Source organism: Heloderma suspectum, chromosome 2 (assembly GCF_057233095.1).
Source record: "Heloderma suspectum isolate Gila_16-S chromosome 2, 16-S_ref, whole genome shotgun sequence".
NCBI lineage: Eukaryota > Metazoa > Chordata > Lepidosauria > Squamata > Helodermatidae > Heloderma > Heloderma suspectum.
In genome coordinates, this window is record NC_139459.1 from 137,498,401 (window position 1) to 137,525,310 (window position 26,910).

General features: G+C 44.4%; 1 protein-coding gene across 2 annotated transcripts; it reads left to right on the plus strand.

Annotated features, from left to right (window-relative positions):
- Positions 1–3,501: 3,501 nt before the first annotated feature.
- Positions 3,502–26,910, plus strand: POLR1E (RNA polymerase I subunit E). 2 transcript variants are annotated; one of them, XM_084834918.1, is made up of 12 exons: positions 3,502–3,593; positions 5,012–5,115; positions 7,075–7,151; positions 8,658–8,743; positions 9,938–9,993; positions 12,491–12,635; positions 13,517–13,624; positions 14,884–14,980; positions 18,440–18,573; positions 20,258–20,339; positions 23,273–23,404; positions 26,562–26,910. In XM_084834918.1, exons 1-12 carry the CDS (start codon positions 3,530–3,532, stop codon positions 26,707–26,709), a joined length of 1,233 nt encoding a protein of 410 aa, XP_084691044.1. In that variant the 5' UTR covers positions 3,502–3,529; the 3' UTR covers positions 26,710–26,910. The 2 variants fall into 2 exon arrangements, with proteins under 2 accessions (XP_084691044.1, XP_084691045.1); XM_084834919.1 differs by lacking the exon at positions 3,502–3,593 and adding an exon at positions 4,324–4,420.

Sequence of the window (26,910 nt, forward strand, 5' to 3'; positions counted from 1 at the left end):
AGGTATCTATATAATACAAAGTAAGGTGAAATACAGCCTAAAACCACAACAAATTACAGCTCCTGTCAGAACCCCCACAGCTACATTCTGGATCAGTTGTAGCTTCCACACTGTCTTTAACGGCCACCCCATATAAAAGTTCATTACAGCAACCTATCCTGGAGATGACAAGAGCATGACTGACTAAGACCTGGTGTGATTTCTCCAAGAAATGGAGCAATTCACATATAAAATGGAATTGGTAAAAAGGACTTTTGGCCACTGCTGTTGGTTGTCTGGATCCAAGAGAAATCCCAAACTGAAATCCCGTTGCTTCCAGTCAATTGCAATCCCATCCCAAACAGGCTGCATACCTAATCCATAAGAATCATAAGAACCAAACTATTGGAAGAAAAACTCACAAACCCGTCATGATGTAGAGATAGTAACAACTCAAGGAAAGAAAATAAGTTGCAACATGTGTATTCATGACGAGCTGGAGCCATGAAGAACCTGACACAAGGATTCTGTTACATGTGAAAAAAAGCCAAGCAACATGGACACAAGTCAATTATCATTTGGACAGTAGACACAGATGTCGTGGTCCTGTTATTATCCATTTGCAATGCTTTACAAGTCAATCTGTTGTGGATTGCATTTGGTGTAGGGAAGCATTTCCATTACATTCCAGTGCATTTATAGTGTGCTTAGTGCAGATAAGGCAGTTGCTCTACTATTCTTTCATACATTTGACCACTTATCCAATGCAGGGCAGGGGAAGCACGAAGGGGATTTTTCCCTCTGCATTTTTCCCACCCTGCATTTTTGGCTAGACAGCCGATTGCGACTGTATAGCTGCGGGAGGGCAGAGTAGGGGAGGAGGCACATTGGATGTGTCGTACAGGCATTTCCGCTCTCCTCGCCCTGGAACGCCCCATTTTGGCTGCTCCGCTGCTCTTGCGAGCATGGAGTATGGGGCTTTCCTGCACTGCCTCGCAGGCAGCACGGAAGTGGGGGAAGGTTGGCTCTCCGGGAACCGACCTCGGAGCACGGGCTCTGAGTTTGGTTCCCAGAAAACCAGATATCCTATGGCCGTCTAGCCGCTCACTAGCGGCCATGGGATTGCTCCCTTAACCAGTGATTTAGAAACATTTGTTGCCCTATTATACAACAAATCATCTTGCAGTTCAAGCATAAATGAATGTATAAAGGAGCTCTTTACCAAAAAGGGGTGGTCCATTGACAGGATACCACCAACCAAAGCAGCCTTAGAGTAATATGCATTGTAGTCTGCATATCAAGCTGGATATTGCTAGGAACAGTGTTTGGTCAAGCAACCTCAATTGCCAGATTCAGGACGGTGGGGTTGGCAGAAAGTTGACAAATTAACTTGGAAACCTATATGGACAAATCTTCCTGAAGCTTCTGCAATATGCAAGGAATTATTACACCATTGCTATAAGAACTGCAATACCAGTTTGTGCAAGTGCAAAAAAGCATTACTAAAATGTACAATGCTGTGCAAGTGCAATGATTGTGAAAATGTTGACGATGTGTTTGAAAAGTAAAGAAAACATGTAGCTCACGGCCAATACAATGAAACTTATTCACTTCACGATCCAATAAACAAGATGTCCCTGATGATTTCTTAACAACATTAAATGAAAATTATATTAAATATTTACATTAATTAATGTTTAATTGCAAAAATGCATACTTTTTAAATAAAAAAGCTAATAAATCAATAAAAACAATTGAAGTTTTATTTATGGCCATTTTTTATATAGTCACCATATATGGCCGCCATTTTGAAAATAGCCATTATGTTTGAGCTGTACTTCAAAAATGAATCTTACAAATGTATAGAGCACTTATGGAAAGTTTCATGCTTTTTTCCAGAAATGCATGGTTTTCCCACATTGCCCACACATTTACTCTAAATGCAGAAGGCAAGAACAGCAAAAACGAGATTCTCAGGAAACATTCTTTTTGCACTGCCATCTTCTTTTTCTACCATGTTCTGCACTTGTATGGAATCCATGTTTGGCCCAAAACATTTTGCTGCCTGAGGTGGAGCAACAAATGGCACCCCGTACCCACCCAAGTCAAGGTGAATAGTACTCAAAGACAGCCACGCTATTTTGGCACCAGGAGACAGAAAATCCCACAAGCACTTCTCCGTGCTCCCCTGGCACTAAAAAGGCAAGAACAAACTAAACAACTATCTGTTGCCCTTTCATGACACCCCAAATCTTTCCCTTGAGGTGGCTGCCTCACTTTGCCTAATGGCAGGGTCGGACCTGATGGAATGCTGGAAATTGCACAAAGAAGAATCACTGCAGGTCTCAGCGACAAAAAAAAAATCTGGGACTGTACAAAACATTTGGAGATCAAGCCCGGCCTATAGCCAGGAGTGAGGGAGAGGGTGGGCTAAGGGGGCCCTGCCCCCCTAAATTTTCTCTGCCCTCTATTATTTTTACAAATAAGTAAAAAATAGTTTATAATTTTGTTTTTAAAAGGCCTGCACACCAGATGAACTCCCCCCCCCCTTTTAGGCCAGCTACGGGCTTGGATCAAGCCTGAGTACCATTGCTGGTGTTGTGCTTGAACAGCGCGGCGTTCTGCATCTAGCGGGGTAGCTGTAGCACCATGATCTCTGCGACAAAATCACAATGTTTGCCACGTGGAGTCTCTATTAATGTTTATATGTGTTTGCTGTGTTAAATAGAACCCAGGAAAGTTAGGGTGAATTGCTGGGTAGAAAGTGAGTGGGAGGTGGGAGGGGCTTGCATGTGTGAGAGGAGACTGAGTTTATAAAAGGCCGGAGCAGACAGTTAGTTGGGTAGGTGGAGATAGGGGCGGGAGACAGGGGAGACGGGCCGTAGGGTTTGACGAAGCTACATCCAGATAGTGGGGTTGTGGGAACAGGAGTTAGAAGGGGTGAGCAGGCAGGGTAAGACTGAGAACGGAGTGAGTAATTATAAGATGCAGCGTCTCTTGTATTAAATAAACTTTGTTTATTTTTAAATTATAAAAGCCCACGCCTTGTTCATCTTCTGTGCTGCCAATAGTGTTCATATTTCCTGGTTGCTTCCCCTCGCTGGGTAAAGGGAACCAATCAGGCATATTGGGTGTCTGTTACCTGGGGAATTGAGGGGCTGACGCTCATGGGACAGCGAGGAGAGCTGTCCCAAAGCGGAGGCAGACAGACCCGAGGGAGGGTTACATCCCAGCAACCTAAAAAAAATAACCATTTAAAAGGCCAAGTTAAAAAGCCAACCAGGCACCCCGGGGTCTCTGTTCCCGGCGAACTGAGGGGCTGGGGAGCTGCCCCCACGCGCAGGCAGGCGGCCCTGAGGGAGGGCGCCGTCACCGCCGCCCTCGGCAGCGGTTCGCCGGCCACTGGCGGGCCCCCCGCTCGCGCCCCTTCCCGCCTGCAGGCGGCGAGGGAGGCCGTGCGGAGCGGCGCGGGCGGAAGGAGCCTGGGGCGCGGGTCAAAAGCCCGCCCCTTCCGGCGCGCTCAGCTCCGAGAGGCGACGTGTGTGTCGCCATGGCTGCGGAGGGCCGGTGGTGCTACCGGGGCGACCCCCAGGAGGGGCACCGCGCTCCGCTCGGTAAGGCCGCGGGCCGCGGGGAGGGAGCAGCGGGCAGCCGCTCGCTCGCTCGCGCCGGCCTGCTTCTGACGTGTCGCGCTGCTCCCCGTGCGGGTTTTAGTTCTGCACCCCGGGCTTCCCGGCAGGAGATACAACGCGCAGCCAGGCCCACCTGGCGCCCTCCGGATGTGCTGGACTGCAGCTCCCCGCCCGCCCCGCCCGGCGTGTATTTAGAAAGGAGGCGTGTTTGTATAGCCTGGAAAATTTAATTCGTGAGCGATGTGAAGGATAGACTTTAACCAGGAATATATTTGTGTGCGCCTAATTGTCCTTCGTAAAAAAAAAGAAAGAAAAAGCTCTACATAGATCTTTGCTAAAATTACTTGACATTTATGCAAATGGTGGTGTGTGTGTGTGTGAGTGAGTGTTCTAATGCAGCCTTTATATGTTACACAGAGGTAAGCCCCGTTATTTCAACATGGCTTGCTTCCACAAACATGAGATCGCACTCCAGGTTCTTCAAAGCATAAACTAATTACACAAGGAAGGTGCTGGTATCCATAGTCGAGTGCTGATATCCATATGGTTAGCCTAGTCAGAAAAAATGGAAAAAATATTGATAATGATAGCTAATAATTCTCTGTCACTGGGAGAGCTAGAAATGTAAGGGCCCCTTCACATTTTTTGTGGCATTTGTGCTCCCTAGGAGCTCTTGGGCTGTTGGTTACTCTCTGCCTAGCCTGTCTTGCAGGGTTGTTGTAAGAATAAAAATGAGAAGAGGCCCATGCATGCCAAACTGAACTCCTTCAGAACAGCTGAGATAGAAGCATGGAGAAAATCAATGTAAGGTAGGCCAGCAGTGTTGATGGCTCAAACACCTGAAGGTGACAAGTTTTGAGTATGTAAATCCATAGAGCAACCTTCCCCAACCTGGTGTCCTCAGGATGTATTGGCTGGCTGGGGGATGCTGGGAATTGTAGTCCAACACATCTGGAGGGCACCAGGTTGGGCAAGGCTGATTCTAGCGCATGGCCAGTGTAACAGCAGAAAAGATGTGAGAAGGAAGGAAGATGTGTCAGTCTTTCAGCAAGTGAAAGGTTTGATGCTCTTTCAAATTGGCAAGTAGAGGGGGCATTGGAGGTTAGCACCAGGAAGGGCAGGAGATAATGGTCCCCACCCAGAGAAATGAGAATGTGATACTTTCATTGGGTTTCCCAACAATGGGCTAGAATTAGGCTCTGAAGATATTTTTCCTTGAGGGGTGTGTGTTTTTTTGGAGTTGCTGGAAGATTTTCAGTCCTGGTCACGATGCAACACTGATGTAAAGCTGCACAAGCCCACTTATTTTAGTCTGCTTAAGTGTGGCAAACTCTGTTGGATTATGATCTAAAACTCTTTGGTCCCTTCTACTGTTCTTATTGGTTACCGTTCTCTTACAGTCCAGTTTACCAATGGGAAACTGAAGAGTTCTGAAAATATGAGTTTCACCTTATATAAAAGCAAAGATTCCAATAATCCAAGAAAGAAGAATAGAGTAATTTTGGTAAGAGCTTTCCCATCATACACGTGTGTTTTGTGTTTTTATGGAATACTAAATATGCTTATTTACTTATTATTTTTATTTCACACATCCAGCTTTAACCTTTGTGAAGCATGGAGTGGCTTATGTAGGGCTGTGGCAGTTTTATCTTCAAAATTTGTTATTTTGTTATAGCGCAATTCTGTACATGTCTTCTTGAAAGGAAGCCCCATTGAGCTCCATCGGACTTACTGCCATGGAATTGTATATACAATTGCAGACTTTGTTTTTAATAGCTCTGTGGCAGATAGAAATTTTCCACATATGGCCCTGACTGTTACATATTCTGGTGATGGGAAGATCCTTCCAGTTTTCTTCCTGCCACCCCACTAGTAGAGGCACAGTATGGGATCTGTGAACTTTAGTCGCTCCCTCACATTACTTAAAGGAAAACAGAGCTGTGCTCATGGAGGGTGCACCATGGCTGAAGGTAAGTTAAAAGGAATTGCCTTATTTCCATGTATTGTCACTCTGTGGTTCATGTCCAAACAAACAAGGAACACAAATCATGTCTGTCAATGTGTGATTAGCAAACGTGAAACATGCTCTTAGTATTTGCTTGCACTCTTAGTAGATGTACAGAGGAGACATGTTTGGCAGGCACATTTCTCCCATTGTGATGAAGAAACTGTAGGTCAAGTTGGACTTTCCAAAATTCTCACTTTTGAGAACAATGAGTCTGGCAACCTCTTGTATGAATGTGGCAAATTGAGTTTGTTTATAGACTGCCTTCTGCCCAATGAGTCTGCAGGGTAGTTTACAATAATAAAATAGTATACTGACTATTTAAAAAACAAACCATATCCCCCAAACTTAGTAGTGTTCTACTAGTGTTCTGGGTTCTTAATTGTACAAAGCCACAAGATGTCACCATAATCTTATGAAGCCTTACTAAAACTTGGAGGTGACAGCTGATCAAAGCCATTCAAGATGAGTTATATCGATCCGCATGCGCACAACGTTGCGCTGACATCAGAGCATAGCTACTTTTTACAAACACTGCAAAAATGATTTACTGTGGTGTAATAAACAAAGAGTTCTGGCATGCATCTTTGAAGACCCCAATGGGGTCAAGTTCCCTAACCTTTTCAGATTAATGTTTTTTTCACATTAAGACTGCAGTCCTATTCACATTTACCTGGGAGTAAGTCCCACTAAACACAGTGGGACTTAATTCTGAGTAGACATGCATAGGATCGCACTGTAAAAATGCCATCATTCTTCATTTGTTTCAGGGGCTCCAGATACCTTCCCCAAGGATGTGCTTCTGTTGTGTGGATACTGCATTTTCCTAGATCTTGAACAGTAATATCCCCTCTATGGGAAAATGCAGTTATTAGTGCATCTGTTGCTCTTGCTTATTAAGTAAATTGTTTATACCCTACTCTTCCACAATCACCCATGGTTTGTTGGGTTAACTCTGGGTTGTTTAGTCCCTAAATAACCAAGAGTTCCTGGGTTTGGATGTCACGGGGCATTCCTTAGTTGTTGACTGAAAGTGGAAGTGATGAGGATGCAGGAAGCCACATGCTGACTTGCTTCTGCTTGGCTATAGCAATTCTTGGATGATGATGATGATTTATATTTCTATACTGCCCTGTACCCAAAGCTCTCTGAGCAGTTTACACAGATTAAACAAACCAGGAGTTGCTGTTATTTGTGATCCTTATCTTCCTAGCTGGTTTTCATGCTGGGCTTGGCAAGTCTTTAACTGGGATGGGAAAAGGAGGGTGAAATCACATGTCTGATTATTGGGCGACCACCCTTGTCTCCTTCTTATAGGGCATTAGAAGTTAGCAATTTCCCATCCACCAAGGTGGAAAAAATTGAGCTTTCAGACGTATTTAAGCTTGTGTAGAAAGTCAGCTTTCTCTAGACAATCAGCATCTGTAGCTCACTGTTTCTTTTCTTTTTCTCCTTTAGAATGCAGAAACAGATAGACTGTCTTATGTAGGAAGTAATTTTGGTGCTGGAGCCCTGAAATGCAATACTCTCTGCAGGTATAACTTGTCTATGTATGTATGTACAATGTATGACTAGATGTAGCTATAAGTTTGCTTTCTTTAGACTGCCAGCATGAAGCTAGGGGTAACTTCTAATGAAATTCCTAAGATGAATTGGTTCAGGATAGCAGTCTTGGTTTCTTAACGTTTTAATGTACATGTTTGTGAGTCGACAGAGACAAATGGAGTAGTCTGTGTCGAGCTTTAAAGATGAATGAAACCAGATCATTATGCATGTCTGGGAGCATAATAGCTCAGTGATGTTTGTGTCTATTCAAGAATTTATTTTATTGCTGCTTTTGTTTTGTTTCATGCTAAGTGTCCCTTTATTATATATTTTTATTGTTACAATTTTATTTACAGCATTTATATACTTCCTTTCCAGCAATACATTCAAAGCAGTTCGCATTTTAAAGTAATTGCTTCTAATAGCATGGGATGTGGTGGCAAGAGGAAAATAGCTTAGTCACAGTGACTCGTGCACTGGTAACCTCACAATGAAACTACTGCAATGTGCTCTATATGGGGCTGCCCTTGTGCCTAGTTCAGAAGCTGCAGCTAGTGCAGAATGCAGCATTTAGGATGCTGGGTGGAGCACCCAGCTACACGCACATTAAAGGTAAAGGTGTCCCCAACCAGTCGTGTCCGACTCTAGGGTGTGGTGCTCATCTCCATTTCTAAGCCCAAGAGCCAGCGCTGTCCGAAGACGCTTCCGTGGTCATGTGGCCGGCATGACTGAACTTTCCGAGGTGCACAGAATGCTGTTACCTTTCCCGCTGAAGCGGTACCTATTCATCTACTTGCAATTTCTTGCTTTCGAACTGCTAGGTTGGCAGGAGCTGGGACTGAAGACGGGAGCTCACTCCGTCACGCAGCACTCGGGTCTCGAACTGCTGCGACCTTCCGGTCTGCAGTTCAGCGTCTTAACCACTAAGCCACTGCAGCCACACGCATATTACACCTGTGTTAAAAGAACTGCACTGGCTGCCTATTAACTACCGAGCTATGTTCAAGGTTTTGTTGTTGACGTTCAAAGCCCTATCAACTCAGGCCTTCTCGGTGGTGACACCCACCCTCTAGAACACTCTCCCATGTGTGGTTTAGGAGGCAGAAATGGTGGCGAGCTGCAAACACCTCTTGAAAATAAATTTGTTCCCTCAGGCTTTCCCTGATTCGTAATCATTTCGCTGCTCTGAAAAGAACAGAATTTGGGTTTGCTCTCTTCTACTGCTTTTGTTGTAATGTTACTAAGGTATTTCTTGTTTTATACTGGTTTTTATGTTGGCTTTTATGTCATGTTGAACATCTTTTTATGTGAACTACTTGGAGATCCTGGAATGTCAAGCAGTATAGAAGCAGCTTAAATAAATGATAAAGAGCTAATTATGTACTGTGGCCACTGCAGGAGATAGTTCTAGGAAGAGAGAGAAGCCAAATGGCAGTTGTTCTAGCCAAGCCAACGAATTTTTTTTTTAAGTCAGTCCATACTATCTCTTCCATTAGATACTTTGTTGGCGTACTAGACAAGGACTCTGGACAAATGGAAGTCTACAATGCAGAGTTATTCAACATGCAGCCGTTGGTTTCAGGTGGGTTAAAGATGCTACTTAATATTCATGGTGGCAAGATTTTCAGTATGCAGCTTATATGCCTGTTGGCTTATTCTAAACACAGAACCAGATAATGAAGCAATTCACTTCTTGCATGTCCCATGTTACCTGGGTTGCGTTATGATCACAGTTCTCTAGCTGTGAGGCAGGCCTTTCTAAGAAGCAAGTAGAATCGTTTTTGCTATCTCAGACTTCTAGAGGCTTGAATTGCGTGCTTGAATGCTGTTCTGTGTGTTTGTGAGTGTGTGTGTACATAAATTAAAAATTCCCAGCAGATAAAGATCTAGCAGAAGGCTAGTCTAGAAGTGTCCCCCCTTGTATGCTAGCTTTCCATATTCAGGGTATATCAGGCATGTGATTCTTCTCCTGCCCTTCCCAAATAGTCTGAACCGATACAGTCCAGCAAGAGCTGCATTGCATTCTGACAATATAGCTCAGCACTAAGGAGGGGGGTGCGATTGCTGGGAAAGTATCACCACCACTCTGACCCCTCCCAGACTAGAATATCTGGTTCATTTTAGCTTGTTTCTTTTAGGTTTAAATTAAACCTAGAGATGTACCATTGATTCCATCCCATCCCCAACCTGCGTGATAAGTAGCTGCTTCTTAACTGCCCTTTCTTCCTTCTTGGGAGACTTGAATGGCTTTTGGGGTGGGGTGGGGGGACTTATGGAAGTTCACTGAGAACCAGCCTACACATTCTGTTAAGGCATATGGCAAAGTCCTCCTGGGACTGTACCTTTCCAGGGTACATATGGGAAATTGCATGATGGAATGCTCCTTCTTGTCAAGCACTCCCTACTTGTGGAAAGCAAGTATGTCAGGGAAAAGGGTTCTATCCTAGGTTCCCTGACATGCTAGTAGTTTCTGTACAGGAGGCTTTTTTTTACTTGGAAGAATATTAAAATGTGCAAACTGCCTTCAGCAATAGTACAATCTCAGCAGAGATATACTGTATCCTTTTTGTGAAGATGTAGCTCAGCTCTTGGACAGTACATGACAACCCCTGCTTGATGAAAAAGAGCCCAAGTGTACACAGTGATCTTTGTATACACCTTCGTTGTGTGTATACTTTTCCGATGCTTAAAACTCCCTTTGGTTGGAATCATGGATGGACTGTTCTGGGGAGCTGACGATTCTGATTTTACTAATTTCATCTATTTTTTTTAACAGATAATGTAGCAGACGATGACCTGTCAGAATATTTGACTAAATCCTACAGAGAGAAGGTACAGCTTGTAAAGCAATCATTAAGAGGACATGATACTAAAATTACATTAGATTTTCCTGGTGTGCTTAGGTCTTCTTGCATTATTAGTGTCAGATACTGTAAATGTGTAACATCGGGAATGACCCAGCGGTGCCTGTGCGCTAGTGCTATTCATGTTATGCTAACATAAACCAATGCTAGAGCTATTGATGTTGCACAAGTGTTGGTTTACACTAGCATAACATCGGTAGTGCTAATGCATGGGCACCGCTGGATCCTTCTGAATGTTTTAATAGAGAGCCAGCCCTATTTTGTTTTGATTTACTTAGGGCACAATCCTGTGGACTGTGTCCTCACTGCTTGGAAGCCCCCAAGCTTGAAGGCTTCCAAGATTCCTATGCTATGCTAGGCTGAAACCGACAGGGTGGGAGCAGCCGTGCAGGCAATCTTTGCCCCCCCCCCGATCTTTGGGGGTTTTGCTAGATGGTCTTTTCAGCCTATCTAGCGAGGGTGCTTTGGAGGGGGAGGGAAGGAGGCTGGCAGAGGTTCAGGATAAATATATCCCGGCCTCTCCAGTCTCCTCCCCTCCCTGCCCACCGGAATGGCCTCTTTCCTCCTCCTCTGAAGTTAATTTCCAACCTTGGAGGAGGCAGCTCACGTGGTTCTCTCTGCATGGCTGTGGGGGTTTGGGGATCATATCTCAGACTCCTCTTTCTGAGGTTGGAGATTGTCTCCGGCCTTAGAAGGGTGTTTCCTAGCCATCCCGTGGTCCCTGGGATGCTTGCCCAGGGACCATAGGATTGCTGCCTTGGGGCGACCATTCTACGAAATTCTTAACCTTTAAAACTGTGGATGTCCCCCAACTACTTCTCTTAACTAACAGCCTGAATGGCATGCAGGCCACTGTTAAATAATTTCAGCGTTTCAATGATAATAAAGGTTTTAGTCCAGAAAATGTAAAAAATGGGAAATGGAACCCGTGCCTTCAGAACCCTCTGGATTTCTCCACCCCGCCAATCACCTGTCAGTCCAAGTGTGAGATGATAGAAATCTATGCTGAAGTCACTCAGTGCAGTTCATGCTTCCAAGTAAGGAATCTCCCTTCAGGGAATATGGTGGAGGGGCCATACACGGTGGTAGTGCACATGCTTTGCACGGAAACAGTCTCATGTTCAGTTCCTGGAATTTCTAGTTTCAGAGAGCACTGCTGAGAATGACCTGAGCGATGTTGGAATGCTACTGCTGGTTGCAGTAGTGAATTATATATTGGAGGTTAGCAGCTGGCAAGGCAGAAACCTAGCTGCAGCGGTCCAGTTTGAGTAGCTGTTCATCCTGCTAACTCAGAATTATCCAAATCCCCATGGCTAGTTGATGCTTCTCCACTTGTTCACAGTTCTAGCCTTGGGTCTCTCCCTGGAGACTCCATTATCCTAGGAGTCCCAGCTGACATGGGAATTAATCTCTCCCTCCCATGTCTACCTCCTCCGTCTGTTGACACTGAGTGAACTCCACGCCACGTAGGCCCATATAACCACTGGATTGGTAAGATACTTGCAAAAACATCTTGTCTTCTGAGGGTCATTTTGACCAGTCACGTATTTAAAGTATTAATTCAGTAGAACACTTAACAGAGAGACTTGTACAAATTATAACTCCCCAAATATGTTACCTGCTGTTAGGAAAGTAGAATGTCATATCCTACGTTGTTGTAATTAGTTACTCTAATAATACTGAATGATATTCAGGAAATTGGGTGGTAGTCCTTGACATTTAACCTGCAATCCCAGTGATAGCCCAGGAATTAAACTAATGTGTGCACATGCACACACACACCCACACCAAAGTAATTTTTAAAATGTGGTTTTTTGTTAAAGACGCTATGCAGGTCTGCCCCTAAGTAAAGTATGTGTGTACGTGTACTCCGGACTTCTGCATGGCTGGCACCCAAAGATCCCTCATGCCTACTTCTGCTATTAGGTGAATGACATGATGTAATTAAAAATATATGGTATCCCCATGTAAGGTCTTCCTGGAATATTTGACGCTGGTCAATTTCATAATCTTTGACTGATCAGCTGACTGGCATCTACAGCAATAGAATCTCAGTCCAGGCCTTAGCAATAAAATCCATTGGCAATCAGTGCTGTAAACATTGCTCGCTCATCGATTGATGGTTTAACACCCAACTTGTTTTTTTAGTGAATGAGGCTCTGTTGTATGTTGGTTGCTTTAACAATGTTCCTAAAAATGGCTTGCACAAGAGCTGGTTTTCATAGCTCGGAAGAGAGCTGGTGTGTTCTGTTTTCTTTCCCGAAATGATATTTGGCAGTGGATGTGGAATAATTTACTCCCTGGTTGTCTTCTTGTAATGCCATTGGCTTGAATGTGCTGAAATACGTGGCTTATTAGCGCCTTGTGTTCTTATTAGCTGCCTCTAAAGTGAAGCTTCCCTGCAAGAGATCCCGGTGGGAAAAGCCTCTTTGTGCCTGCGCAGCAATCTGTTGATATTTTTGCAGGTAGATTTGTGCATTGAAGCCTTTGGCACCAACAAGCAGAGGAAGGCCCTGAGCTCTCGGAGGATGAATCATGTCGGGAAGGAGGTACTGAATAAGGCATTGACCAAAGCCGCAGAAGACGTTATAGAGACAAAGGGTGTTGCTGGTACGTAATGAGAATGATGCAGGAGGGAAAACAGGAGCAGCAAGCCTATTTAATAAATCCCCACAGCTTTCTTAAGCTATGAATAAGCAATGTTTGCTCTTCGCTTTCCGTGTTAAGTGAAAGTGGACTGCTGGTAACTTGATTTTAATTGGAGCATATTGATGGCATGGGAATTTTGGCTGCCAGTGGGTCTCATGACATATTCAGTCTAAAAGAGCTATAAAATGTTGAAATGCAACTTACTTTCTAAGTCAGGAGTGTTGAACCTCCGGCCCATGGTACAGATCTGGTCTTCCTGGGGTCCCAACCTGGCTCTCTGGGGTTCCCCAGATGCCATGACCCATTTCCCCCAACTGTTTGGTGGTTTCCTGGAGTTTGCTTGTTTTTCCCCCTTCTAAAGCATTGAGGTGCTTCTCTTGAGGCTCAGTTACTGTCAGTAAGAGCTTCAAGCTAAAAGATGCTGGTCTTTTTTGTATTTTTGGCCCCACTCCTTTTCCTTTTGGCCCTGCCCGCTGCCGGAATGCAGTCCCCAAGAGCTTCTCCGAAATGGAATTTGGCTCTCAGACTGAAAGAGGTTCAACATCCCTGCTTTAGAAGAACCCTACAAACTTTTTTATTCTGGCACTTAGAACAATCTTAAAGTTCATTTTATAACTATATTATCTTCTGGTGTTTGCCTTATATGGTTATATATTACGTTTGATTGTTTTGGTGTGTTAATTGGTATAGGTTTTTGTGAGCTGTTCTGTGAGGGTAGACACCCGAAAGGGTGGGGTATTCCACCTATTAAATAATACATCTATAAGAATCTAAACTCTGTTAAAGAAATAAATAAGACACTCTTTCTGCTGCTCATGATAACCTCCCGTTTCCTTTCAAAGCTTTGGTCAGTGATGCGGCAGAAGATGAGAAGGCCGATGTCTCCTTGGTTCTTCCCCTGTGCCATGAAGATGCTGACAAACCAGAGGATGTCTACAAGTTTGAGGATAGTATCTTTTATAGGCAGAATAAATGTTACGTTATTTCAGCATGGACAGACCTCAGAGGAAGAAGAAAGGGCTTCAGTGTTAAAGAGCAGGTGTGGAGATGATGGAGCTGTTTGTGAATATAGCTTCATGGCCTGTTGAACCTATATGTCAGATCTCTTCGAGGAAGGAAGGGAGGATTTCAGAGGCATAATTTCAGTGTGTGTGGAAATGATACCACGCTGTATTGGACTGGTATGTAGGCTAGAGAAACAGGCACTCCTGAAGTCTAATTACAAATTGACTGAATCATTGGAGGGAAGGGAGCAATTTCCCCCTCTGTCCTATTTATATGAGTTGGGCTAGAAGTTTGAAGATTCTCTGCACTTCCACAAAATTGATCTGCGGGAGACTGCCCTTCTTTATTTCACTATAACGTCATTGTGGTTATTGGCAGTGACTGGATATCCAATTCTAATCTCTTCCCTCCTGAATGTGTGTTGCATTTTTTTTTTAAAAAAAGCTCTAACATCTCACTAGATTACCAAGCCACTGGTTCATCATATAAAACTGGTTCTCCCATCCATTTCACAAATCTTGATGAGATGCATTAGCTGTAAATATTTGAGGGATGAGGGCTAGATTCGGGGTAAAAAAAAGAAGTGAGACATTGGCTCAATATCTGAAATGCACTGGATTTCACTCATGGCATTGTGATAATCTGCTTTGCTGTGACTGAGTAGAAACTTGGAAATGTGCCTAGGAAAGGATTATTAATCTGTGCAATTCAGTTCTTCATTTGTTTCTGTCCCTTGTGAGCGGAGGTAAGTAAAGCTAGCTAAATACATTTTCTTTCCTGAGTGAAAAATACGTTCTCCTGCTAATTGGCAAGGGGCACACTTCACTAGAAAGTTTTCTCCAACAAGCTTAACTGAAACTGTGGGGAATAAGTAGTCCCAGTGGATTGTGAACCATGAGTTGGCTGCCACCCTTGCTGAGCTTAATGGCGGCCAGTCTCGTCTACCTGAGGCATCCCCCTTGCTTTGCCTCTGGAGGTATTGTTATTATAATTATTTCTTCTTAGGCACCTTTCTCAAAAAAAGAGAGACTCAAGGTGACTTACAACAGGATTAAAACAAATAAAATGTAAAATGGCTACAACGATCATCCATTAAAATACAACCACCTCATAAAACGTCTAGTAAGAACGCTTTTGTCAACCTAGAGGTGCCAAAGGAAGTTATTAGAGGCTGTCAGTGTTATTTTTCCCAAAACACCTTCAGTTATTTCACCGGTGGAATATGAGGCGCTTCAGGCTCCGGCGGCAGCTTTCATGAACATTACCTCAGCCGAAATCCTCAAGATGGCAGAAGAGAAAAGGTAAGGGTGCTCTAACTATGTTGCTGGGGCAGAGGAGAGTGAAGGACTGTTTAAAGTAGACTTGTTAGCTGTGACTTTTGCTAGCTATGAGCAGGTTAAGAGCTGATTTGCATGTATATGTCGCTTGTCGACTGCAGCATCGAGTGTTGGCTTACCTGTGTGAATGAGCCATCAGAGATCATAGCCAGAACTTCCATGTTTCTAATGTTACCTAAAACGCAATGCTTTTCCCCCACTGAATTGGTTTGTATGCTTGGCTGCCAGTAATCAAGTGGTAAGCATGCATGTGTGAATTATCTTCGTGATCTTGTTTTCCTGGAATTAAAGGTTGTATCCGATGTTAGTCTAACTTAAGTCTCATTCACTTCAATGGATCTACATGTAGGTAGGACTAACATTGGCTACAACCCAATGTAATAGTGGTGTGATGACATAATTCTAGAATCTTCCCTGAGTGGCAGTGCACCAGCACAGATTTTGATGGAAGTTGCTGCTAAGATACTTGTGCTTTCCTTAGGTTTATTCTCACCGTAACCACTTACCATCCTCTTATGTTTAGTACCTGCAGAATCAGCCTTGCTTGTCTTAGTAAGTTATGCCTTGTTTTTAGAAACAGAAGAAGCTGCTCTGTAGAGTTAGAGCATTAGTCCATCTAGCTCAGTACTGTTGACACTGACTGGAGGTGGCTTTCCAGGGTTTCAGGCAGGAGTTTTTCACAGCCCTACCTGGAGATACCAGGGATCAAACCTGGGACCTTCTTCATGCAAAACGGGTGCTCTACCACTGAGCCACAGCCCTTCCTCTGGGGAAAAGAGCAGAAGACATGGCAAGATATGCAAAACTAGGTAGGGATGTGGGTGCAGGATAAAGAGTGGGTATGAGGCAAAGGGAAGAAGGTCGGGCTTAGAGGCCTGGAGTTTTCTGTTGGGAAGGGTAATCCTGTGAGGAGTAGTTTCATTTCTCCAGTTAAGTGTCAGTTTCAATTCTCCACTAAAGTCTAATTTCTTCAGATCTGAAACTGTACTTTTGGTTTTGAAGGAGGAGGGTATATAGGGGCGGGGGGAGAGACAGAGCCAGTAAGAGTCAGAAAGACCAGGCTGCAGCCAGAGTGAGAGAGAGACAGCCAGAGCCTCAAGTGAGAGCAGAGTCCGAAGAGTGAGCAGGGAGAAGTAGCCTAGAAAAGTCTAAGGACAGCTAGGGTAAAGGAACTTGTGTTTTGCAACTTGTGTTTTCTTTTAAGGCCTTCTGTATCACTCAGCTCTATTGTGTAACTACCTTTAGTTGTAATTTGTTTGTTTTAATTTATCAGTAAACTGTTGTGGTTAAACTCTGTGCCTGGAGTGTCAGTCGCCCCATGTCTGCAGCCTAAACCCCACCTTACTGGAAAGGGAAAGGGAAGAGAAGGAAGGTGGGACTCTTAAGGAGGCAAGAGATCCTTAAGAAGTTGAGATGGCACAACTCCATCTAGCTCAGGGGTGGGTTACCTTTTCTCTGTTGAGGGCAGCATTCCGTCATGGGAGGGGCCGTAGCTCAGTGTGATAGAGCACCTGCTTGGCATGCAGAAGGTCCCAGATTCGATCCCCGGCTTCTCCAGGGAGGGCAAGGAAAGACTCCTGCCCGAAACCCTGGAGAGCCGCTGCCAGTCAGCGTCGACAATCCTGGGCTATGTGGACCAATGGCCTGACTCAGCTTCCTCTGTTCCTGTGTCATCTGCTAGGGCGCACGTGTCAGCACTGACTGGGGACAAAGCCAGTGGTGAACAGGGCCAAAGGTGGGTGGGTCACTTCCCTCTTCCTCTCTCCCACCCCTTCTCTCTTTCTTGAGAGCTTTCGAAATTAGGCTGAGGGTCACATGAGATTAGGCCAAGGACTGTAGGTTACCCACCCTTGATCTAGCTGCTTAAACTGGTGTTCCTTGATCATTGTAACAGAAGCTACCAGAGCATAAATAGACAGTACTGTCTCCTTTTTTAATTGGACATGTTGAGAGTGTCAGTAAACATGTAGGCAGGGGTGATCTGGTACACATTGTTTACTTGGACTTCCAAAAGGCTTTTGGCAGATTCCCTCACCAAAGACTCCTGAGCAAACTTAGCAGTCATGGAATACGAAGACAGGTCCTCTTATGGATCAGTAACTGGTCAAAGAGCAGAAAGCAGAGAGGAGGGATAAATGGTGAATTCTCCCAATGGAGGGAAGTAAATAGTGGGGTCCCACAGGGATCTGTACTAGGACCAATGCTTTTCAACCTGTTCATAAATGATCTGGAATTAGGAGTGAGCAGTGAAGTGGCCAAGTTTGCAGATGACACCAAATTATTTAGGGTGATTAAAACAAAAAGGGTTTCTGAAGAGCTCCAAAAGGATCTCTTCAGACTGGGAGAATGAGCATCTAAATGGCAAGTGCAGTTCAATGTAAGCAAGTGTAAAGTGATGCACGTTGGGGCAAAAAATCCTAATTTCAGGTATAGATAGCCTGATGGGATCTGAGCTAGCAGTGACTGACCAGGAAAGAGATCTTGGGGTTGAGGTGGACAAATCAATGAAGGTGTCAACCCAGTGTGCGGCCGCTGTACAAAAGGCAAACTCCATGTTAGGCATAATTAGAAAAGGAATTGAGAATAAAACTGCCAGTATCATACTGCCCCTTTACAAATCCATGGCATGACCACATTGGAATATTGTGTCCAGTTCTGGTCACTACACCTAAAAAAAGATATTGTAGAGCTGGAAAAAGTGCAGAAAAGGGCAACTAAAATGATCAAGGGGCTGGAGCATCTCCCCTATGAGAGAAGGTTACAACAGCTGAGATTGTTTAGCTTGGAAAAAAGGAGGGCAAGGGGAGACATGATAGAGGTCTACAAAATTATGCATGGTGTGGAGAATGTGGATAGGGAGGCATTTTTCTCCTTCTCCCAAAATACTAGAACTAGAACCCGGTCGCATCCTATGAAGCTGATTGGTGGGAGATTCAGGACAGATAAAAGGAAGTACTTCGTCACAGAGCACATAGCTGAACTATGGAATTCACTACCACAGAGTGTAGTGATGGACACCAATTTGGATGGCTTTAAAAGGAGGGTGGACAAATTCCTGAAGGAAAAGGCTATCAATGGCTTTTAGTCTTGATGGCTATGTGCTACCTCCAGTACCAGAGGCAGTGAGCCTATGCACACCAGGTGCTGGGGAACACGGGTGGGACGGTGCTGTTGCTCTCATGTGGGTTCCCGGTCGACAGCTGGTCGGCCACTGTGTGAACAGAATGCTGGACTAGGTGGACCTTGGTGTGATCCAGCATGGCTCTTCTTACGTTCTTATGACCAGCTTCTGTTGATGTGAGCGTATGCTGGCTTTCAAGCAACACGGAATTCTGTCAATTTACAGGAGCTAAAGAAGCAGCTCCTGCCTTCTGTGGCCAGATTGTCATTGGGTCAAAAGGCAATCTTGTCTCTCTTGCTTAGCCTCTCCTCCTTTGTTCTGGATGAGCTGCAGTCCATGCCTGTGGACGAGAAGAGCCGTGACCACAAAGCCCGATGTCTCTGGTTTTTGGATTGTCTTGTCAAGCTGAGCTCACAAAAAATGGTGAAAAAGAAACGTAAGATTTTATCTTATTTTCTCCACTTGTTTACCATAAGTCCAGAATAAGGCAACTGACCACCTGAAAGATAAGCCACCTGGTTCATATTACCTGCAATCAATTTAATCATGCTTTTGATGACACTTCATTTATAGTGACTGTGGACAATATATGAAATACCCTGGGTTTGCTGTCAAGCTGTGCATGTTCCCCATTATTGTTGGGAGGCTATTTACATTGACTGGGAAATATGTAAACTCCCATTTATGCTGTTCATTTGTGCACATACTTCATGATATCTAGTGAATATACACAATGGTTGATGCTCAGTTCATGTGGTGGACATAAGGGCTTGAATCCATGATTTGCTTTCCGTGAGAGGAAGGAAGGGCCCTCCACTCAGTTTTGGGGATCCCAAAAGCACAGTTCAACCCATTCAGCAGGATCTCCTGCCTCTCTGAATAGCATTTTCAGGGGACTGGAGGGGCTGCCATGAGAAAGGGCGGGTGGGGAAGCCTACTTCTGCCAGCACTGTTGATCTAGCTTAAATCTGGATGCAACCCATTGTGATTAACATATGAGTACTTTGAACTAGACCTGATGTATTTCAAAATGGCAATTGAAACCACTGTCCTACAGCAGGGGTGGGCAGACGGTAGATCTCCAGATGTTTGGACTTCAATTTCCGGAATGCCAGGAATTAAAGCCCAGAACATCTGGAGATCCACCTTCTGCCCACTGCTGTCCTATAGGGCATTATGTTGTAGAAAGATTGGTTGGGTGATCTCTGGGCAGGGTTTGGTGGTACACAGTCAACACCCAGATGCAGGGATCCTGTTTTTCCTCTGCCAGTCCTTTACTCCCCCAGTAGGAGATGGAGGCAGAAGTAGGCTTCCCCACCCACCCTTCCTCATGGCAGCCCCTAGAAGAACAGCTGTTCTTCTAGGGATCCAGCGGGACACAGCTGATCCTTCTGGAAACCTGGCAGGATGGGCATTATTGCAACCTGCATGAGTCTTATGCAAGTAAGCATATTTGTATTTTTTCTTGTTTGGGATAATTTATTTTGCTAGTCATGAGAAAAGGTGAAGGACTCTGCAAAGTACTCTGCCTTACCCGCTGAACACTGAACCTGCCAAGCTTTCCTCTGGTTTCTGCAATTTTACCCACATGCTTTCAGACCTGTAATTTTGGCAAGGATAATATTTTAGTGTTCAAAAAAAGAAAGTTGAGATTTTCAAGATGTTGCATTCAATGCCCAATACCCATTCTGTGCATATGTGCTTTTGTACACAGACATGATTTCCACAAAGTAATTCCTCTTCTGTGCTGTGACCCTCAGAATCCTGCCACTTGGGGAGTATGTGTGACCTGATCCATAAATCAGCTGAGCTCAGTGGAACTAAATAGGCTAAAATGCATGTTTTCTGGCTCAGTTGCTTGGTGGATCATAGACTAAAAGCTCTTGACATAATGCAGGGATGTATAAACTGACCACTACTCAAGAGTACCATAATGCAGTAGTAAAATTAAAGTTTCATTTTAGTGGATTAGCGTGGTTAACAAAGCTGTCCTGTAGTGTCAGTGGGCTCTTAAAGTCAGCTTTGGAAATATCCATCTTTGCAGATGAAATGTGAACTTGAATGAAGTGGAGATTCTGAGTGTTTTGGAGAAACTGACTTTAAAATGCTTCCTGTTCCAGATGCAATGGGACCCAATTGTCCACACGTCATCAGCAACAAGCTTGTGAAAACCTTCACAGCACTGTCCTATGGCAATGGCAGGTACATTTTATTTTGGTCTCAAGTATAGTGAAACATATAAATCGGGACTTGAATTGTCTAGGCTTTGGTCACTCAGGAAAGTCCCTAAGGGTGCAATCCTATACATGCTTAGACAGAAAAAGGTCCTACATCCTTTTTCTGTCTAAACATGCATAGGATTGCACCCTAACCCAGGGTTTCATAATACCACAATGCAACAAGGGATCAAAAATGGCTGTAAAAGTCCAATACAGAAAGAAAACCATTGCGTGGATTGTTCTTCATTCCCAATGCATTTTGATATATAATCTCTTTCGTGGGGGACAGAATCTTAAATTTATTCCAAAAACATGGGAAGGAACTGCTCAGATACCCTTCATGTTGTTGTTGTTCAGTCATGTCCAACTCTTCGTGACCCCATGGACCATAGCACGCCAGGCCTTCCTGTCCTGCGCTCTCTCCCGGAGCGTGCTCAAGTTCATATTCATTGCATCGGTGATGCTATCTAGCCATCTCATCCTCTGCTGTCCCCTTCTCCTTTTGCCTTCAGTCTTTCCCAGCATCAGGGTCTTTTCCAGAGAGTTTTCTCTTCACATTAGGTGGCCAAAATATTTGAGCTTCAGCTTCAGTATCTGTCCTTCCAATGAGCACTCAGGGTTGATTTCCTTTAGGATTGACCGATTTGACCTCCTTGTAGTCCAGGGGACTCGTAAGAGTCTTCTCCAGCACCACAGTTCGAAAGCATCATTTCTTCGGTGCTCAGCCTTCCTTATAGTCCAGCTCTCACAGCCATACATTACTACTGGGAAAATCATAGCTTTGATTAGACGGACCTTTGTTGGCAAGGTGATGTCTCTGCTTCTTACTATGCTGTCTTGGTTTGCCATAGCTTTCCTCCCAAGGAGCAAGCGTCTTTTAATTTCATGTCTACAGTCACCGTCTGCGGTGATCTTGGACCCCAAGAAAGTAAAATCTGTCACTGCTTCCATTTCTTCCCCTTCTATATGCCAGGAAGTGATAGGGCCAGATGCCATGATCTTCGCTTTTTTAATGTTGAGTTTCAAACCAGCTTTTGCACTCTCCTCTTTCACCCTCAACAAGAGGCTCTTGAGATCCTCTTCGCTTTCTGCCATTAGGGTGGTATCGTCTGCATATCGGAGGTTGTTGATAATTCTCCTGGCAATCTTAATTCCGACCTGTGATTCATCCAGCCCGGTGTTTCTCATGATGTACTCTGCATATAAGTTAAATAAGCAGGGTGACAATATGCAGCCTTGTCGTACTCCTTTCCCAATTTTGAACCACTCGGTTGTTCCATGTCTGGTTCTTACTGTTGCTTCTTGACCCTCGTACAGGTTTCTCAGGAGACAGGTAAGGTGCTCTGGTACTCCCATCACTTTAAGAATTTGCCACAGTTTGTTGTGATCCACACAATCAAATTAATTCAGACTATAAGGGTGCAATCCTATGCATGTTTAGACAGAATGCTGGGAGTTGTAGAACTTCTTTCTGTCTAAACATGCATAGGATTGTGCCCTAAGGGTTTTTTCCCCTTGAAAAAGAGAATATATCGAAACATGTTGGGAATAAAGGACAATCCATGTAACTGTTTTGTGTTTTGTATTGTACCGCTAGATGATGATGTTGTGTGCTCCTGTGTTTTTAATAACTGTATGGCAGAGATTGTCTTGGTTCACACATAATGACCACCCAAGAAAAGAACCCATGGTTTGTAGTTGGGTTGTGAACTCTGGTCTATTCACGCTTAACACACATTTAAACCATAGTGCAGGGTTCACATGTAATGACAACCTGCAATTCAACAATCACCCACAATTCAATACTCTGGGTTGTCATTACATGCAAACCGGGTCAATGGAAAGTGTGTCCTTTTTCCAGCATGTTTGGAGAAATTTGGTAGGTGCATCTATGAATCTCTTAAAGGCCCAAGAGCCCTTTTTGGTTAAGGAGCTGATAATCCTACTAAGGAATTTTCCTGTCTCCCCTCCATTCCTCAGCTGCTGGGTTTGGTTGGTTTAATGAACTGGCAAGGGATAGATTTCTGCATACCAAAAAACAAACAAACAAACCCACATCTAGAAAGACAGCAATAGATCTTTCTTGATCAGCCTTATTTTTATAGTAAAATATCTTGTCTTTGTGGTGCATGTAATTCTGCTCCTCTGGATGAGGTGGATAGGGTTCTAGACTCCTAGGTGGGGAACTTCAGCTTCAAAATAGATGTAATCCCTTCTGATATCTCTGCCTGGTGCAACAAACTGTAATTTTGGTGATTATGAGGGCTGTGTGTATTCTGTACTAAATCAGAATTATGAGCAAAATAGTTGAATTCCATGGCTTGTAAAAAAAAAAAAAAGAAGCCCATCTATGTATGTGTATTTATTCTGCATTGTTCATCATGGGAAAGAAGAATGACCTCTGTAGGATGTTGAAGCCACAAGCTGCTGGAAATCTTAAGAACCTCTGGCTTCAGAGATCTCACCAGGCATTGCCCAAATACTTCAGAGTTTCTAAGGGCTAAAAACCTTCTTTAAAGGAAGGTGAGGCATTCAGGAAGCTAAACTTTCCATCTAATGCACAATCTGTATATATCAGAAATCGTGAACTATATACTGCTCTGGTACTTACTAACTGTAAGATCCCAGGTCAGGTTGTTGTTTACCTTAAAATACCATCCTGTAACCAAGTGCCACAAAACCAAGATATACTCAGGGCTGTAAACTGCAGACAAATCCTACAAAATGGAGGAATTTACTCAAAAGCTGCATGCAAGCCGCAGAATTCATATTTTTCTGGCACAGAATTTCCCTTACTCTGCTGCAAAATTTTTATTTTAGTGCTTTCTTAGGGAGAGCCTGGAATGAGTGTACACAGCACTGAATGTAGCACACTGTGTAGCATTTGGTTTCTTTTCTCACCATTTTGTGTTCTAGGATACAGAATCAAGTTTCTGCTTCCATGAAAGTTAAGATCACGGCATATGCCATAGCCCTGGCTTTGCATATTAACAACTTCCAAACAGACCTGACAGTCTTGCAGCGGGATCTGAAATTGCGGGATAGCAGGTGAGAGTAACACCATGACTGGACTCATCATCTCTTCTCTTATGAATCTGCTAAGAGCTTCATGGCCCCAAGAGAGTTCCTGGTTCTACTGGCAGAACCTTGGAAGCTCCCTCCACCCTCTTTTTAATTTCAGCATGATTGAACTTATCGATTATTCTCATAACAGGGTCAGTTGAGAGCCTGTCCAGTACAGTGATTGGAATGATGGAGGGAGAGTCAGGAGACCCGGGTTCTAGTCCCCACTTGGCCATGAAGCTCACTGGGTGACTTTGGGCCAGTCAGTGACTCTCAGCCTAGCCTACCTCACAGGGCTGTTTTGAAGATGAAGTGGAGGAGGATCATGTAAGCTGCCTTGGGTTCCTTAGAGGAAAAAAGGCAGGATATAAATTTAATTAAAGACATCGCTGTAGGGGGTTGGTCTTCACAGCCAGAGATGGGAATTGATGGCATGTTTTTCAGGAACACCCAATACTCTAAGCTCAGTTGAATCTATGTGAAATATTTTCTTGGCCTTGAGTAGTTTTGAGCCATTTCTGGTATGTGGTGCGCTAGAGCAGCCTCCCCCAACCTGGTGCCCTCCAGATGTTTTGGACTATAACACCCAGAATTCCTGATGACTGGCCGTGCTGACTCGGGTTGATGGGGAAGTCCAAAATATCTGGAGATCACCAGTTTGGGGAAGGCTGCCCTAGAGTAACGGAAAGCTGGGTGGGGCTAGGCAAACGAACGGGTGGGCTGTGCAGATAAGAGCTGGCTCATTTCTTCAGTTCTGTGGGACAAGGTAAAAGGGTCACAATTTGTGAGACTGGTGAGAGGAGGGAAAACCTGGGTCCTTGGGGGCAGGTGGCAAGTATAGAGCCCCCATCTGCTTAGTATAACCTGCACCTTCTCTCCATTCACTCAGCGGGGGCAGAGGGAATAAAGGGGTACTTCTGTTAATTTGTTGTATTTGTATCCCACCTTTCCTCCATGGAGCTCAGAGTGCTGTCTGTATCACTCCTGTCAGGCAGGGGTGGGCCACATGTGGTTCTCCAGATGTCTGGGCCTGCAACTCCCATCATCCCTCATCATAGGCTCTGCTGGCTAGTACTAATGGGAGTTGTAGGCCCAAACATCTGGCCATAAGATATCTATCCCTTGCAGACACTGGAGTCAGACCTGCTTAGCTTCAGCGAGGTGGCTGTTCCATGTGCTCTCACGTGGGCCCATATTGCAAGGAAGGAAAAGTGACTCCTTATCTCTGATGTTGGGTGGCCTGGCCTGTAGGGACTGGGGCTGCCTCCCTGCAGGGATCCCAGTGCCTGTGGAACACTCACTTTGAGGGCCTGCGGTTCAGGTGTTTTCTATAGGACTTAACACCAGCAAAACAAGCGGACTGCTAGAAAAGGCAACCCAAGAATGCTAAAAAGGCAACTGTCAGTGACAGGAAGTAATTGGTGAGTGTTTCTGAGCATGTGCAGGGTGTTGCTTCCTGCCACTGCATAAACGTAACCATTCCCTACACACCTGAGGTTAGGGGACAGAGCTGCTACATCCACCAACATGGCTTCTTGCAAATGTGAGCTCCAGCCCTCCCTTCTCCTTAAATATGGCCTGGACCATATTTCACACTTGGCCTTTGCAGCCAAATAGTTGCTAATTTTATTTGCAACATTCCAATGGATGTGTCCTTTGTAGGCCTGCCAGCCTCTCACCTTTTCCTGTGCCTTTAACAGCAGCCTGTCGTGTGAACCTTTCCCCATCACTTTATCTTCATGCCAGGAAAAGCTTAATCTGATAATTTCTTGGTTGACAGGCTGCTATTAACAGCACAGGAGTAGAGCTAGGAAAATAAAAGTAGCAAACACAATGTATTCCTGGCAGGCAGGGAAGGAAGAATTCCTAGAGCTGGCTTTTCAGCAATAAATGTCCTTTGTTGAGAGTGCTAATTAGGTTCAGAATGTGCTGAAATCAGTGAGTTAAAATGCAGTAAGTTTCTCTAGCAGGCTCAGTGGGAAGTGTGTGATACAGTGAAGAAATTGAATCCTAAGTGTAGTTGAACAGGCTAAGCAGAGGTGAACAGAAGTTAGATCTCCAGATGTTTGGGACTGTAATTCCCAGAAGCCCCTGCAAGCATGGCCAATGGTCAGGGATGCCTGGAGTTGAAGTCCAAAACATCTGGAGATCTACTTTCTAACCACCCCTGAACTAAAGCATCCACTTCAGAATCCTTGAGCAGCCTGGGGGTTACTTAGGTCAGTGGGTGGCTGCAGCTGCAATTTATTTGCTCCTCAGTGAGGAGTTTGTGTTCAGCCAGGCTTAGCCTGCTCCTCCTACCCACTGGAAGATAGGGGGCAGTATCCAATAGTAATCCTATATAAATTAGGCCTATTCACTTCAATGGTTCTTCTCTACGTAGGAGTACCATTTGATACTGCCCAGGAAGTCCAAGCCCAAGTCCCGTGTTGCTTGACCTGGCCAATTGCTGTGAACTCCTCCGTGATAACAATATTGTTAATCCTGTGACAAATTCCATCTTGAGGGCCTTTTCTGACATAATTGGCAATTCATAAGCAATGAATTAGTCCTAATCCAATAAAAATGAGAAGACAACTGCTGCGCAAACAGCCCACTTCCAATCACCGTTTAAAGCTATTAATACACTTCCTTGGAAGCTTTTGGCTAAATATCTAGATTTGGATGTGATGGAAACTACTTTTTGTTGGTGGCGATTTCATATAGTGCCATCAGCATATTCAACTTCCTTGGTTTGGACAAGGCTACTAATCACGGTAATCTCAGGACTGGATGGACACTTCAGAGTTTTGCAGTAGGTTTGGCTGTATGTCAGCATAACTAGAAAAGTGTTACTTGTTTTTGTATTTCTCGAAAATGGTTGGTTATGCAGTCATTGCTTAGATGGCTTGTCATTCTTTGGACCTGCTAGACGGCTTCATTCAGTGTGCTGCTTTGTTTTGTTGAAAGCAGGCTTATAGAGAATCACTGGCCTGGCTGACAACAACAAAAAATGCAGGTCTTTACCTCACGGGTAAATCTAAATTTTAACTGGTGTGGGGAGAAGGGAGGAAAAGGCAAAGCTATTGTGCAAGGAAGACAGGTGGAGGATGAATGGGAGCAAAATAGTCCCTTCATGTTCATTTTTCCTTTTTCGCGTCAGGATGCTCGACATCGCCAAGGCAATGAGGCTGAAGATCACCAAAAGCAAAGGCCTCTCTGGATTTGAGGAACACAAACTAGGGACGCTCTGTTTGCCCTTGCCTGTGTACAAGATGCCCCCAAAAAGCAGGAAACGCAAGATGAACTGAACGGCTGCTGTGGCTCCCTCCCAAGCATTTACGGCCTTTCTCTTGTGTTATGCCATGTTTGGAAAGAACTTGCCAGTCCTCTGATTGCTTTGCTGCCAACTCAGTCACTCCTCCCCCCAATACTGTGGTCTTTTTTGTAGTCATGGATATTGTAGCCTCAGCAACTTGGATTGGACTAATAAATATAATGAAAAGATTGGA

Coding starts and splice junctions, on each gene's coding strand:
- POLR1E (XM_084834918.1), top strand. CDS start 3,530: ATGGCTGCGGAGGGCCGGTGGTGCTACCGGGGCGACCCCCAGGAGGGG. Junction 8,744..9,937: donor CATGCAGCCGTTGGTTTCAG/GTGGGTTAAAGA, acceptor TTTTTTTAACAG/ATAATGTAGCAGACGATGAC. Junction 20,340..23,272: donor CTGTCCTATGGCAATGGCAG/GTACATTTTATT, acceptor TTTGTGTTCTAG/GATACAGAATCAAGTTTCTG.